Raw genomic sequence first — 14,611 nt, forward strand, 5'->3', positions numbered from 1 at the left:
GGCTCAACGATCTTCTAAGTTACCGCTCCATCAGTTCAGAAGAGAAGACCACATCAATTGAGTCATAAAAGCATCTCCTTCCACGCACTCCCACATTTCATCCAGACCCTCCCCTCATGGATGCTCGGTCATCTGGGACTCTTCGGGAGTCTCGACACAGCGATGACGATCCTGCTTTACGGGGAGACTTCAGAGAAGTGCAGGAGCTCGCCCAAGAGCACACAGCGCTAAAGAGACATCCAGGAGGGATGTGGGTAGCTTTGCAAGCCTCCGCCAGTTTATCCTGAGGCTCGGAAGCCAACGGCGAGGAGGCCGCAGAGCGATCAAAGCCGCCCCGAATGTGGGGGAAATTGCCAGCAGCCGGCTTTCCGGGGAGAGACAGGTGCGGATGTCCAGGCTGGTTCTGGTGGAGCCATCTCATTGACCGCGGCCTCACTTTCCGCGTCTGTAAAGAATTGGCGACTTCGTGTGCGGGTCGGAGCTGGACTGGCCGGCGGTGAGCGAAGGGTTAACGGGGCGGGTCTCGTGACGAGGGCCGGGCCGGGATTCCTGTAGCACCTGGCGGCTCGCGGCTCCCCGCCCAGACGCCGCGCGTAGCTCGGGGAGCCGCAGCGCCAGCGGGAGCCCCCCGGGGAGGAGCCGCGCAGAAGCCGGCACCTGCCGCGGGAGGGGCGGCGACGACGGCCGGAGCAACCTCGGGAGGCGAGCGGAGGCGCCATGGCAGAGTTCCCGTCCAAAGTGAACACGAGGACCAGCAGCCCGGCGCAGGGAGGCGGCGCCGTGGTGTCGACGCTGAGCCCGGACTTGGGGTTCGTGCGCTCCAGCCTCGGTGCGCTCATGCTCCTGCAGTTGGTGAGCGCGCTCGCGGGGCCTGGGCCCCGGGACCGGGTTAGGGTGGTGGTGTAGGGGGGTCCCGGCCGGGCCTGGAGGGGTCGGGGACTCCGGAGCTGCCTTTTTTCTTTGCTCCCCGCACACCCCCAACCTAGGCTCACACACGCCCCAGTGCGCCTTGCCTTCCTCGGGGGGCGCTTGTAGGACGGACGCTCCCAGGATCTCCTTGGTACCCTCTCACCGCGAGACGCCCTAGTTGCCGTCTCTTAGAGCACACGCAAGATGTACCAATGTCAGAGTGCCCATCACCAGCGCCCCATCATTCCGTCCCCGCTGGTCACCAAGAGGTCATCCACAGAAGCGCTCACAAACGCCACAATCACTGCGCGCGACTGTTTCTCCCGGACTCTGGCTCTCCCTTTGCCAGGACTATGCCCTTAGCCCTCCAGCACCGCCAGCCTGAGGCAAAGTCTGATCTCAGCTGATCCTCTGCCGAGCTCCGAGCTGCTCCCGGTGGCTGCACCCCAGAACACTCTTCGTCTAATCGAGCGGGCACATCCGGGGGCAACACAGACCCTTCAGCGGGCCCTACGGGCCCCTGTGAGGGAGTCCGACCCATCTAGCTTTCACTGAGTAACCTGCCGCTTTCCGGCCGGTTTGGCCCCTGAGGGCCAAGATACCACGCCCAGCGTTGGGGGAGGGTTTGGTGGGAAGGCAGAGGCAGGAATCCTGTATCCAATACCCTCTGTAGACCCCTGCCGAGGCGGATCGATGGGCACACCCCTTTCGGCAGCAGTTTCAGGCTTGGAGGTGTTAGCTTCCCGCCCACCCCCGCCCCGCCCCGCAGTACCCTCTGGTGCCAGTCTGGGAGCTGGGTGGCTGCCCTGTGGGAGGGGCTTGTTGCGTTTTCAGGGGACTAGCGGGAAGATCGGAGAAGGCAATGGCACCCCACTCCAGTACTCTTGCCTGGAAAATCCCATGGACGGAAGAGCCTGGTAGGCTGCAGTCCATGGGGTCGCTAGGGTCGGACACGACTGAGCGACTTCCCTTTCTCTTTTCTCTTCCTGCATTGGAGAAGGAAATGGCAACCCACTCCAGTTTTCTTGCCTGGAGAATCCCAAGGACGGGGGGAGCCTGGTGGGCTTCTGTCTATGGGGTCGCACAGAGTCGGACACGACTGTAGTGACTTAGTAGCAGCAGCAGCAGCGAGAAGATGGAGGCGGGTCAAGATCCATCTTCCGTTAGGGCACCTTCTGCTGTCCCACTGCTCGGTCCTAGCAAGAATGCCAGGGGTCAGCACAGAAGGCAGGGGCCCAGATCAAGCTTCCCTCTTTACCCAGGTGATCACACTTCCTCCTGGACCAGTGCTATCTCTTTCAGTTCAGTTCAGTCACTCTGTCGTGTCCAACTCTTTGCGACCCCATGGACTGAAGCACCCAGGCTTCCCTGTCCATCATCAACTCCCTGAGCCAGCTCAAACTCACGTCTATCTAGTTGGATGGTTGGATGTCATCCAACCATCTCATCCTCTGTCATCCCCTTCTCCTCCTTCCTTCAATATCTCCCAGCATCAAGGTCTTTTCAAATGAGTCAGTCGTTCGCATCAGGTGGCCAAAGTATTGGAGTTTCAGCTTCAGCATCAGTCTTTCCAATAAATATTCAGGACTGATTTCCTTTAGGATTGACTGGTTTGATCTCCTTGCAGTCCAAGGGACTCTCAAGAGACTTCTCCAACACCACAATTCAAAAGCATCAATTCTTGGGCGCTCAGATTTCTTTATGGTCCAACTCTCACATCCATACATGACTATAGGAAAAACCATACTGTTGACTAGATGGACCTTTGTCAGCAAAATAATGTCTCTGCTTTTTAATAAGCTGTCTAGGTTGGTCATTGCTTTTCTTCTAAGGAGCAAGAGTCTTTTAGTTGCATGGCTGCAGTCACCATCTGCAGTGATTTTGGAGCCCCCAAAAATAAAGTCTGTCATTGTTTCCACTGTTTCCCCATCTATTTGCCATGAAGTGATGGGACCAGATGCCATGATCTTTGTTTTATAAAATGTTGAGTTTTTTTTTTCTTTAATGTGAATATTTTAAGCCAAATTTTTCACTCTCCTCTTTCACTTTCATCAAGAGGCTCTTTAGTTCTTCTTTGCTTTCTGCCATAAGGGTGGTGTCATCTGCATATCTGAGGTTCTTGATATTTCTCCCAGCAATCTTGATTCCAGCTTGTGCTTCATTCAGCTGGCATTTAGCATGATGTACTCTGCATAGACGTTAAATGAGCAGGATGACAATATACAGCCTTGACGTACTCCTTTCCCAATTTGGAACCAGTCTGCTGTCCCATGTCCGGTTCTAACTGTTGCTTCTTGACCGAGATACGGATTTCTCAAGAGGCAGGCTAGGTGGTCTGGTATTCCCATCTCTTGAAGAATTTTCCAGTTTGTTGTGATCCACGCAAAGGCTTTGGCGTTGTCAGTAAAGCAGAAGTAGATGTTTTTCTGGAATTCTTTTGCGTTTTCTATGATCCAGAGGATGTTGGCAATTTGATCTCTGCCTTTTCTAAATCCAGCTTGAATATCTGGAAGTTCTTGGTTCACATACTGTTGAAACCTCGCTTGGAGAATTTTCAGCATTACTGTGCAAGTGTGTGAGATGAGTGCAATTGATCTGTAGTTTGAACATTCTTTGGCATTGCCTTTCTTTGGGATTGGAGTGCAAACTGACCTTTTCCAGTACTATGGCCACTGCTGAGTTTTCCAAATTTGCTGGCATACTGAGTACAGCACTTTAACATCATCTTTTAGGATTTGAAATCTCTCAGCTGGAATTCTGTTACCTCCACTAGTCTTTTTTGTAGTGATGCTTCCTAAGTCCCACTTAACTTTGGACTCCAGGATGTTTGGCTCTAGGTGAGTGATCACACCAACATGGTTATCTGGGTCATGAAGATCTTTTTTGTATAGTTCTTCTGTGTATTCTTGCCACCTCTTCTTAATATCTTCTGCTTCTGTTAGGTCCATACCATTTCTGTCTTTTATTGTGCCCATCTTTGCATGAAAATTTCCCTTGGTAGCTCTAATTTTCTTGTTGAGATCTCTAGTCTTTCCCATTCTATTGTCTTCCTCTATTTCTTTTCATTGATCACTGAGGAAGGCTTTCTTATCTGTCCTTGGTATTCTTTGGAACTCTGCATTCAGATGGGTATAGCTTTCCTTTTCTCCTTTGCCTTTAGCTTCTCTTCTTTTCTCAGCTATTTGGAAGCCCTCGTCAGACAACCATTTTGCCTTTTTGCATTTCTTTTTCTTGGAGTTGGTCTTGATCACTGCCTCCTGTACAATGTCACGAACCTCCATCCATAGTTCTTCAGGCACTCTGTCAGACCTATTCCCTTGAATCTATTTGTCACTTCCACTTTGATTTAGGTCATACCTGAATGGTCTAGTGGTTTTCCTGAAGATGGAGAAGCCCTATACTGTCAGCAAAAACAAGACCACAAGATTGGGAGCTGACTGTGGCTGAGATCATGAACTCCTTATTGCTATCTCTTTCAGAATTCCTCAGATCTCTTCCTGTGAGCCCTGTCCCCAACCTCACCCTCAGGGTTTCTTGGAGGGGCTTGTAGGTGTTTGTCCCCACCCCAGGAAAAAGTGTAGAATTGGAATCTCAGTCACTACAGCCCAGAAATCTGCATTTTAAACTCCTCTGAGTTGTCTGGCAGATTCTCTGGGAAGGGAGGAGAAGGGGCAGAGGTTCCCCCAAATTTAAATCTGCTGGTAGGAAGGGCCTGTCTGGAGCAATGCTGAGTGCTAGGCTTCTGGCTGCTTGTGAAGGGAGCAGTTGCCAAGCACGAAGGAAGTCCCCGACCCAAGGGTGTGGAAGCGCAGAGGAGAGGGAGAATCAGTTCTGAGTTCAGGAAGGCTTGTGGAAGAAAGGTGGCTTTTGACATTGCCCTTTGGGCTTCCCTTGCAGCTTAGCTGGTAAAGAACCTGCTGGGTTTGATCCCTGGGTTGGAAAGATCCCCTGGAGAAGGGAAAGGCTACCCACTCCAGTATTCTGGCCTGTATAGTCCATGGGTTCGCAAAGAGTTGGACACCACTGAGCGACTTTCACTTCACTTCACTTATATCTGAGGCAGAAGTAGGGAAAGGTCGCCTTCTAAAAGGGCAGGTGACCATGCAGGCCAAGGCTTAGGGCTGGGGAAGCTGAAGAGAAGTGGGGAGCAGGCTTCCCTGGTGACTCAGATGGTAAAGAATCTGCCTGCAATGCTGGAGACCCGGGTTCAATCCCTGGGTCAGGAAGATCTCCTGGAGAAGGGAATGGCAACCCAGTTCTGTATCCTTGCCCGGCAGATCCCATGGACAGAGGAGCTCTGTGGGCTACAGTCCATAGGGTCACAAATGGTCGGACATGACTGAGTGATTGAACACACATACACACGTGGGGAGAGTAGCCAGCAGGTTGATTTAACTGGTGGAGGGGAAGAAGTTGTCCTCTACCCATCGAGTTCTTCTGGCTGGTCTAAGAGTTAAACTGACATGAAAGAGATGAACATGAGAAAAATCAAACAAGGTTTAATGCTATGTACACATGGGAGAGACCCAGGAAAACTGAGAAGCTAAAAAAATGGCCAAAGCCCTCCCCTTAAATCCCATCTTCAGCTAAAGAAAAAGAGGATGTTGAGGATGTGAGGTCAGTAATGGGATGTGACCGGGAAAAGCACAAGAAACAAGGGTAAGGTTGTGCGGATTTAAGTCGTTGCTTTTTCCATAGATGTGTTTCTAGAGATTTGGTCAACCTCCTTTCCCTGCTACTGTGAGGGAGACATCCTTACAAATGTAAGTATTTCTTACAAAAGAGTAAGGAGCCTTGGTTTTCAGCTTTTCCCTTGCCTGCTTTTCTTAGCAAATAACCAGCTTAAAGTTGATATGCCAGAAAGATGAGTTTTTGGATGGTAAATTTTGCTCTGCTACACCGGAGTTGAAGCACTTGTTTCTGGGTGGCCAGAAGCTGAGGGAGATAAGTGATGATGGTTTTCTGTTTGCATTCTTAGGGGGGTTGGAACCGCAGGGGGCTCTAAGCTGGGCTGAGGATGAGGAGGCCATAGGGTGGGTCCCCCAGGGTTCACTCTTGGTAGACAGGACCTGAGCATCAGCCCCTTTTGCATTTGAACAATGAGACTTGGAATAAGGGGAACTAGAGGAAGGGCCTAGTTCCCCTTATTCCAAGTCTCATTGTTCAAATGCAAAAGGGGGTGATGCTCAGGTCCTGTCTGGTGGGCTGGAGTCCATGGGGTCGCTAAGAGTCAGACACGACTGAGCAACTTCACTTTCACTCTTCACTTTCATGCATTGGAGAAGGAAATGGCAACCCACTCCAGTGTTCTTGCCTGGAGAATCCCAGGGACGGGAGAGCCTGGTGGGCTGCCGTCTATGGGGTCGCACAGAGTCGGACACAACTGATGCAACTTAGCAGCAGCAGCAGCGGAGGAGGGGCCTGCTGTGTCTGCAAGAACTGAAGTAGCTTCTGCTAGAGGAGGCTTGTGTCTCTTGATTTGGGGGTCCCTGTGGGCTTGGCACCCCACTCCAGTACTCTTGCCTGGAAAATCCCATGGACGGAGGAGCCTGGTAGGCTGCAGTCCATGGGGTCACTAAGAGTCGGACACGACTGAGCGACTTCACTTTCACTCTTCACTTTCATGCATTGGAGGAGGAAATGGCAACCCACTCCAGTGTTCTTGCCTGGAGAATCCCAGGGACGGCGGGGCCTGGTGGGCTGCCGTCTATGGGGTCGCACAGAGTCGGACACGACTGAAGCGACTTAGCAGCAGCAGCAGTGGGCTTAGCAGCCCAGTCCTGAGCAGCATTTGGCTCCCATCACACACAGATGTAGACAGAGGTGTCGATGGAATGTAGGACTGGCCCAGAGAGCTGTGGGGGAGCTTGGCACTTAGACTCCAGGGACTGGCTGTGAGTGGGATGGCCGTCCTTTGCCCTCCCTGCAGTGTTTTTGGAGCCCAGAGTGGGAGGATGAGAGTCTCCTATTGGAGTGCTGAAGACCTGCACCTTTTCGTGACTTCACCAATTGGCTTGTGGGAGAAGCTGCTTCCTGAACTGTTTCTCTGACAGTGGACAGTTCCATGGGGTCTGAGACAAACGGGGCTCCACTCAACAGGCACCACGTCTGCTGGGCAGCCAGTGTGGCTCCCACCACTCAGATGCCAGCTAGGCTCCAGGCTCTTTGCTAAGAGCTTCATTTTCTTGTATATTCCTCCACTTTACAGGTGAGGAAACTGAGGCTCAGGGGTCAGTTCTTGGCCCAAGAGCTCATAGAGTGTTAGAGCTGGGATCAAAGGCCCCAGTGGCCTGACTTTTCTGATCTGCACTTAGTTATCACACTCAGCTGGGCTCCTCCCCAGCTGGACACTGGGTGTGGTGCTGTTGTGGGAGCAATGGAGACCCCAGGTCCAGTGCCTGCTCTCTGGAGCTCTTGGTCTCTGAGGGAGGTGCTCAAAGGATGAGCTTCCTATGGAGGGATCAGGTGGGCTGCCTGGAGGAGGCAGTACATGGGAAGGTATCAGACATCTGTGTTTCCCAAGATCTGGTGAAGGGTTCCAGATGTGGGAGGAGGAAGAGGGGCTGGGTAGGAAGACCCCAGCTTCTTGAGAAGGAGATGTGTTCTTTGTTTAGTATTAAATGTGTCCTGAAGAACCAACCTCAGTGGTCACTGATTGTCACTTCCCCCACCCCATCTAGCTTCAGAAATAATATGAAATGGGATATGATATTAAGTCACATATGACAGAAGAGTTAAAGTAATATATTTTTTAAAGTTGGTAGTGTGTGTGTGTGGAGATGGGGTAGGGGCTGACTTAAAGAGAGCTGAGAAGAATCTAGACTCCGTCACAAATTTAAGGCTGTTGATTCTTTGTTGAGTTTCCTAGCAGCCTAGGTAAAAAAGGGAAGCATGAATTTATACAGATAGCATCTAAAAAGGAAGAAAAATAAAAAAGGAAGCAGGCATGCCTGGTCTAGAGATAACTCTTGGTCTTAAAAACCTGGAAGCTTTGATGCTGCAGATCTTTGTGTGGCTAGTGGGTGGAGGAACTTTGTGGAAGCTGTGGTTAACTTGGCTGATCCCAGAGACTTATATAGAATAAGTATAAAGTGAAGTGCACATTTTTTCTTCTTCTTTTTTTTTTTTTAATCTTCCCCCAGCCCCGGGGAGAAAGGTGATCTCCTGGGTTTGCATGCATGTATGCTAAATTGCTTCAGCTGTGTCTAACTTTTTGTAACCCTATGAACTGTAGCCCGCCAGGCTCCTCTGTCTATGGCATTCTCCAGGCAAGAATACTGGAGCGGGTTACGATTGCCTCCTGCGATCTTCCCGACCCAGCAATCAAACCCATGTCTTTTATGTCTCCCGCATTGGCAGTCAGGGTCTTTATCACTGGTGCCACCTGGGAAGCCCCACGTGGGTTTACTGATGAAGGAACAGACTTAGAGAGGTTGAGGAACTAGTACAAGGGCAGTCAGAAGGCTTGGGACAGAGAAGCCCTATGAATGGTCTGTGACAGTAGGGCCATTTGTGTTTAGAAGCTTCTATCCTATCCTTGGGGCTTCCCCAGTGGCTCAGCGGTAAAGAATCCACCTGCAATGCAGAGATGCAGGAGACGTGGGTTCGATCCCTGGGTCGGAAAAGACCCCTGGAGGAGGAAATGGCAATCCTCTCCAATATTCTTGCCCAGAGAATCCCATGGACAGAAGGGCCTGGTGGGCTCCAGTTCATAGGGTCACGAAGAATGGGACATGATGACTGAGTGACTGAACACACACACAATTCCCAGTTAGCAGTTGAACAAACACATTGGAAGCTTCACTTGCCACTTGATGACAGTGATCCATGGGCGGTAGTGAGAGGATTGGTGGAAGCAGAGAAGTTTGGTTTCAAATCCTGGCTCTGTGATCTTGGACAAGTTCCCTAATATCCCTAAGCCTCAGTTTCCTTGTCTGTGAAATGGTGATGGTGAGATTTTGGGGAAGGTGGAAGCTGATGCCTGCAGAGGGCTTAGCACAGTGTGTGTGAGAATGAAGGGAAATTATTAGGATTCACAGGGTCATAGAAATCTAGGGCTCTTACGCTTGCTCCCAAAGGTCCCCAGGTGTCTCCTCAGCAAGAGCTTGTAGGCTCCCAGGGACAGGGAGCTCAGTCTCTCTAAAGGATGCCTGCTGCATCCTTGCACGCCTGGGAGTGTGAGAAAGTCCTTCCTCTTGGTAACCTGGGTCTCTCTCCAGCCCCACAAGGCATGGCAGCTCCTCTCCAGGTTGGAGGCAGGACAGGACCTGAAAGTCAGCTCTTTAGCCTGGTGAGACAATGTTGTTGAGGTCTGAGAGGTGCGAGCAGAGGTTGGCCATATTGGGATCTCAGTGTTGGGGACTCACAGGGTTTTCCTTAGCATTGAATTTTGTGGGTTCCATCTCCCTAGGGCAGCATTCCTGATGCTGCACGCTCCCCACCTTCATGCTCCACTGTAGGGAGCACAGCAGTGCCTGTATTGTTAGCTCCGCCTACATGCCCCACTTGTGGTTGGGGGATTCTCAAATGTTTGGAGTCAATTTGTAGTTATATAACCAATATATGGACACGTTCTCCTTAAAAAGCAAAAACCTATTACAGATAAGACTAAAATTATCCTTGGATCCCCTGCCTGTCTCCCCAAAGGAACTGCTGTACTGGGGTGTTTCTATTTCTTTTTCCCATGCATTTGAAAAAACACTGATGGCTTAATTCTGTATCCTTTGTTCAGTTACTTGTCTTATAACCGCTGCACCTGCATCTCTTCGAGCTGTCTCCCTCCTTCTTAACCGTTCAGGCTATTCCAGAATGTCGCTGGTTGGACCCGAGTTCATTTAGCCGTTTGTCTATGGATGGGCCTGGTTTTTGTTTTGTTTTGTTTTTTATTTTGGGCTTCCCTTGTGACTTAGCTGGTAAAGACTCTGCCTGCAATGTGGGAGACCTGGGTTCGATCCCTGGGTTGGGAAGATCCCCTGGAGAAGGGAAAGGCTACTCACTCCAGTATTCTGGCCTAGAGAATTCCATGGACTGTATGGAGTTGCAAGCGTCAGACACAACTGAGTGACTTTCACTTCACTTTTTTTATTCTTTGTTTTTTAAAAACTTTTAATTTTGTTTGGGGTATAGCCAATTAGCAATGTTGTGATAGTTTCAGGTGAACAGGGAAGGGACCCAGCCAAACGTATACATGTATCCATTCTCCCCCAAAGTCCCCTCCCATCCAGGCTGCCACATAACATTATATAGCATAACAGTGCTGTACAGTAGGTTCTTGTTGGTTATCCATTTTATATGTAGCACTGTGTAAATGTTGATGGGCCAGTTTTTTTTTTTAATGCTTTTATTCTTTTAAAAATATATACAGACATATAGCAAAAACATTTCAGCAGTCCAGAGGGCTATTAATGAATACAAAGGGTTATCAATGAATATATAATCTCTCATCCTGGTTGGGTCACTGCCCACACCCCCATCCCTGGCCCTTGCTGGAGGCATTTTGAGTGTGACATTCCAGGGTGAGTCAGTGGGTTATTTACACAAAATACAGGTAGCTCCGCCCCACCTGTGCCCTTCCAGTCTTTCCCTCCTGGCAATACACCTAGGGATGTCCTGTATCATTGCACAGAGAACTACATGTATCTTTCTTTTTTAATCCTTTCCTTTCTTAATTTCTTTAATAGATAATATATTATCAACAGTCCAGAATAAAATAGAATGGGAAAGAGCACCATGAGCAATCTCTGTGCCCTTTGGTTAGAGTTGACTGCCCCCATGCCCACTCTATTCTATTTGCTGTGTATACCCCAACCTCTCCCCACTTTACCCCAGGGCTATCATCTAACCAGGTGGTGCAGTGGTAAAGAATCTGCCAGCCACTGCAGGAGACTTGGATTCGATCCCTGGAGAAGGAAATGACAACCCACTCCAGTACTCTTGCCTGGAAAATCCGATGGACAGAGGGCCATAGTAGGCTACAGTCCATGGGGTCACAAAGAGTCAGACACGACTGAGCGACTTCACTTCACTTCACTTCCTCCCTATAACCCTTACATGTGCTGACCCTTTATTCCCAACTTATAACTAGACCAATTCCAGCTCATCCTCAACACCGTTGAGGACATCTTTGTGCCATTTCTTTGCAACGACTTTTGGGCACTACAACCATTTGGGAAACTATCTTGGAAGGGATGGGATCTAAAATTCTAAGTGTAAATCTTGATCAAATTGTGTGGTGGATTTTAACTTAAGGGTAAAATTTTGGATAGGATGGGAGTTAGAGACATTATCTCAATTTGGATCTGTAACGGGTCAGGCGGCATCAGTCCCAACCAATACCCTCCTGGGTCTTATCGTCCAGGATTGGGAAAGATTCAGACTACTGGGATTAAAAACAAAGAAACTTGTTAGGCTATATAATCATGTTTGGCCATGACATGAGCTAGGAAGCCAAGAAAAGTGAAAAAAGTGAAAGTGAAGTCGCTCAGTCGTGTCCGACTCTTTGCGACCCCGTGGACTGTCGCCTAAAAGGCTCCTCCGTCCATGGGATTTTCCAGGCAAGAGTACAGGAGTGGGGTGCCATTTCCTTCTCCAGGAGATCTTCCTGACCCAGGGACTGAACCCAGCTCTCCCACATTGTAGGCAGACACTTTACTGTCTGAGCCAGAAACTAAGAAAAGCGGCCATTAAATGGATCTCTGAGTTATGATACTATAGTGCAGCTAGATTTATATTGTAGAAGGAAATTTAAATGGAGTGAGCTTCCATATGTTCAAATTTTCATGGCCTTGTATTTATACTGCTGCTGCTAAGTCGCTTCAGTCATGTCTGACTCTGTGCGACCCCATAGTCGGCAGCCCACCAGGCTCCGCCGTCCTTGGGATTCTCCAGGCATGAATGCTGGAGTGGGTTTCCATTTCCTTCTCCAGTGCATGAAAGTGAAAAGTGAAAGTGAAATTGAAGTCGCTCAGTCGTGTCCAACTCTTCGCAAGCCCATGAACTTCAGCCTACCAGCCTCCTCTGTCCATGGGATTTTCCAGGCAAGAGTACTGGAGTGGGTTGCCATTGCCTTCTCACTGTATTTATACAGTGAGACCCAAAAGGAATTTAAGGTGCATGTAGTTCAAAGGGATAATTATAGTAAGGAGACAGAAGACATTTTAACTGATCTACCGTATGGAGCCATCCAAAGGTTAAATCCTCTGCAAGGAGGAGCCAGAGCTACTCCTTGCCTACTGGGAGGAACCATTACCTCAGGGGAAGACACAGCTAAGGCTGAAAAGAGGCCCCACCCATATTCAGGAACTTGTTTGTACCCTGAGTTACCCAAGTTCAGTTCAGTAGCTCAGTCATGTCTGACTCTTTGCAACCCCTTGGACTGCAGCACACCAGACTTCCATGTCCATCACCAATTCCTGGAGCCTACTCAAACTCAGGTCCATTGAGTCAGTGATGCCATCCAACCATCTCATCCTCTGTCTAACCCTGCTTCTCCTGCCTTCAATCTTTCCCAGCATCAGGGTCTTTTCCAGGGAGTCAGTTATTCACATCAGGTGTCCGAAGTATTGGAGTTTCACCTTCAGCATCAGTCCTTCCAATGAATATTCAGGACTGATCTCCTTTAGGATAGACTGGTTGGATCTCCTTGCAGTCCAAGGAACTCTCAAGAGTCTACTCCAATACCACAGTTCAAAAGCAACAATTCTTTGGTGCTCAGCCTTCTTTATGGTCCAATTCTCACATCCATACATGACTACTGGAAAAATCATAGCTTTGAGTAGACCTTTGTTGGCAAAGTAATGTCTCTGCTTTTTTATATGACTGTCATAGATATTTTTTTATAGGTTTGTCATAGCTTTTCTTCCAAGGAGCAAGAGTCTTTTAGTTTCGTGGCTGCAATCACCATCTGCAGTGATTTTGGAGCCCAATAAAATAGTCTCTCACTGTTTCCATTGTTTCCCCATCTATTTGCCATGAAGTGATGGGACCAGATGCCATGATCTTCGTTTTTTTGAATGTTGAGTTTCAGGTCAGATTTTTCACTCTCCTCTTTCACTTTCATCAAAAGGCTCCTCAGTTCCTCTTTGCTTTCTGCCATAAGGGTGGTATCATCTGCATATCTGAGGTTATTGATATTTCTCCTGGCAATCTTGATTCCAGCTTGTGCTTCATCCATTCCAGCATTTTGCATAATGGACTCTGTATTTAAGTTAAATAAGCAGGGTGACAATATACATCCTTGACATACTCCTTTTCCAATTTGTAACCAGCCCATTGTTCTATGTCTGGTTCTAACTGTTGCTTCTTGGCCTGGATACAGATTTCTCAGGAGGCAGGTAAGGTGGTCTGGTAATCCCATCTCTTGAAGAATTTTCAACAGTTTTTTGTTTGTTGTGATCCACACAGTCAAAGGCTTTGGCGTAGTCAATAAAGCAGAAGTAGATGTTTTTCTGGAATTCACTTGCTTTTTCTATGATCCAACAGATGTTGGCAATTTGATCTCTGGTTCCTCTGCCTTTTCTAAATCCAGCTTTAACATCTGGAAGTTCTCAGTTCACGTACTGTTGAATCTCACTTGGAGAATTTTGAGCATTACTTTGCTAGTATGTGAGATGAGTGCCATTGTGCGGTAGTTTAAACATTCTTTGGCATTGACTTTCTTTGGGATTGGAATGAAAACTGACCTTTTCAGCTAGCACTGTCAATGATATAAGTTACCAACGAATGCCCCTACAGTTTTGCCTCTAAGAGAAGTTCCTGATGGAAATTGAGGAACAATATGTGTCTATGTACCTTTCTCAATGTCTGATCTAAGTGTGGCAGAGGACAAGTTGGGAAGTTTTTCTGAGGATCCTGAACTCTTTACAAAAGAATTTACCCCATTAGTAAGATCTTTTGATCTCACCTGGGGGGACTTAGATTTTACTATCCCCTTGCTGCACCCCCAAGGAAAAGCAGGATATAATACTGGCAGCCAGAGCCCATACAGGCCAACTGGCAGCCCAAGCCAACAGGGCCATGCAGTGCACTGGGTGGGGAATGATGCTTCCCTGAGGCAAATCTGCAATGGAATTACCAGCTGAATTCTATTGATAATAGATAGATGGACCATATGATTAACTGTTTAATAGAGAGTATGAAGAAACTTACAGTAAAACCTGTTAATTATGAAAAGGTGAAAAAGGTCCAACAGGGATAGGATGAAAAACCTGCAGTCTTCCAAAGGAGATTAGTGGACGCTTTTAGGAAGGATACCTAAGCTTTAAGGAGTATATCCCTCCTCTTCTGAGGGACAGGATGCATGCATTTCATAGCCCAGTCTGCCCCAGACATCAGACACAAAGTTCAGAAAGCAACTGCTGGTCCTCAGACTCTAATGAATGATTTGTTCCAATTGGCTTATTTGGTTTTCAATAATGGGGATATGGTTGAAAAGACTGAATGCACCCAGAGAAACATGCAAGAGACCCAAATGATTGCAATGGCTTTGTCTGCTCAAAGACCACCAACTAGGAGGCTGCCCTCTCTTGGACAATCTGGTCCTGGTGGACCACGAGGCCCATGGTACACCTACAAGGCCAGTGTAGCCTCTGTGGACAAAAGGGGCACTGGAGGAAGCACTGCGGTCCATGTGTCCTTTGCAAGTAGCCAGGCATTGGCAGAGGGAACGCCCCAGACACCAGGCAGCAGAGGCCCCTCAACCGTT

General features: G+C 48.7%; 1 protein-coding gene across 1 annotated transcript in view; it reads left to right on the forward strand.

Annotated features, from left to right (window-relative positions):
* The first annotated feature begins 598 nt into the window (after positions 1 to 598).
* PLLP (plasmolipin) overlaps positions 599 to 14,611 on the forward strand; it is a 30,066-nt gene continuing 16,053 nt past the window's right edge. The window contains exon 1 of the mRNA XM_005899881.2: positions 599 to 852. Within this exon, the coding sequence (XP_005899943.2) occupies positions 718 to 852 (135 nt within the window). The 5' untranslated portion in view covers positions 599 to 717. The remainder of the gene's footprint in view (positions 853 to 14,611) is intronic.

Source organism: Bos mutus, chromosome 18 (genome assembly GCF_027580195.1).
Source record: "Bos mutus isolate GX-2022 chromosome 18, NWIPB_WYAK_1.1, whole genome shotgun sequence".
Classification (NCBI taxonomy): domain Eukaryota; kingdom Metazoa; phylum Chordata; class Mammalia; order Artiodactyla; family Bovidae; genus Bos; species Bos mutus.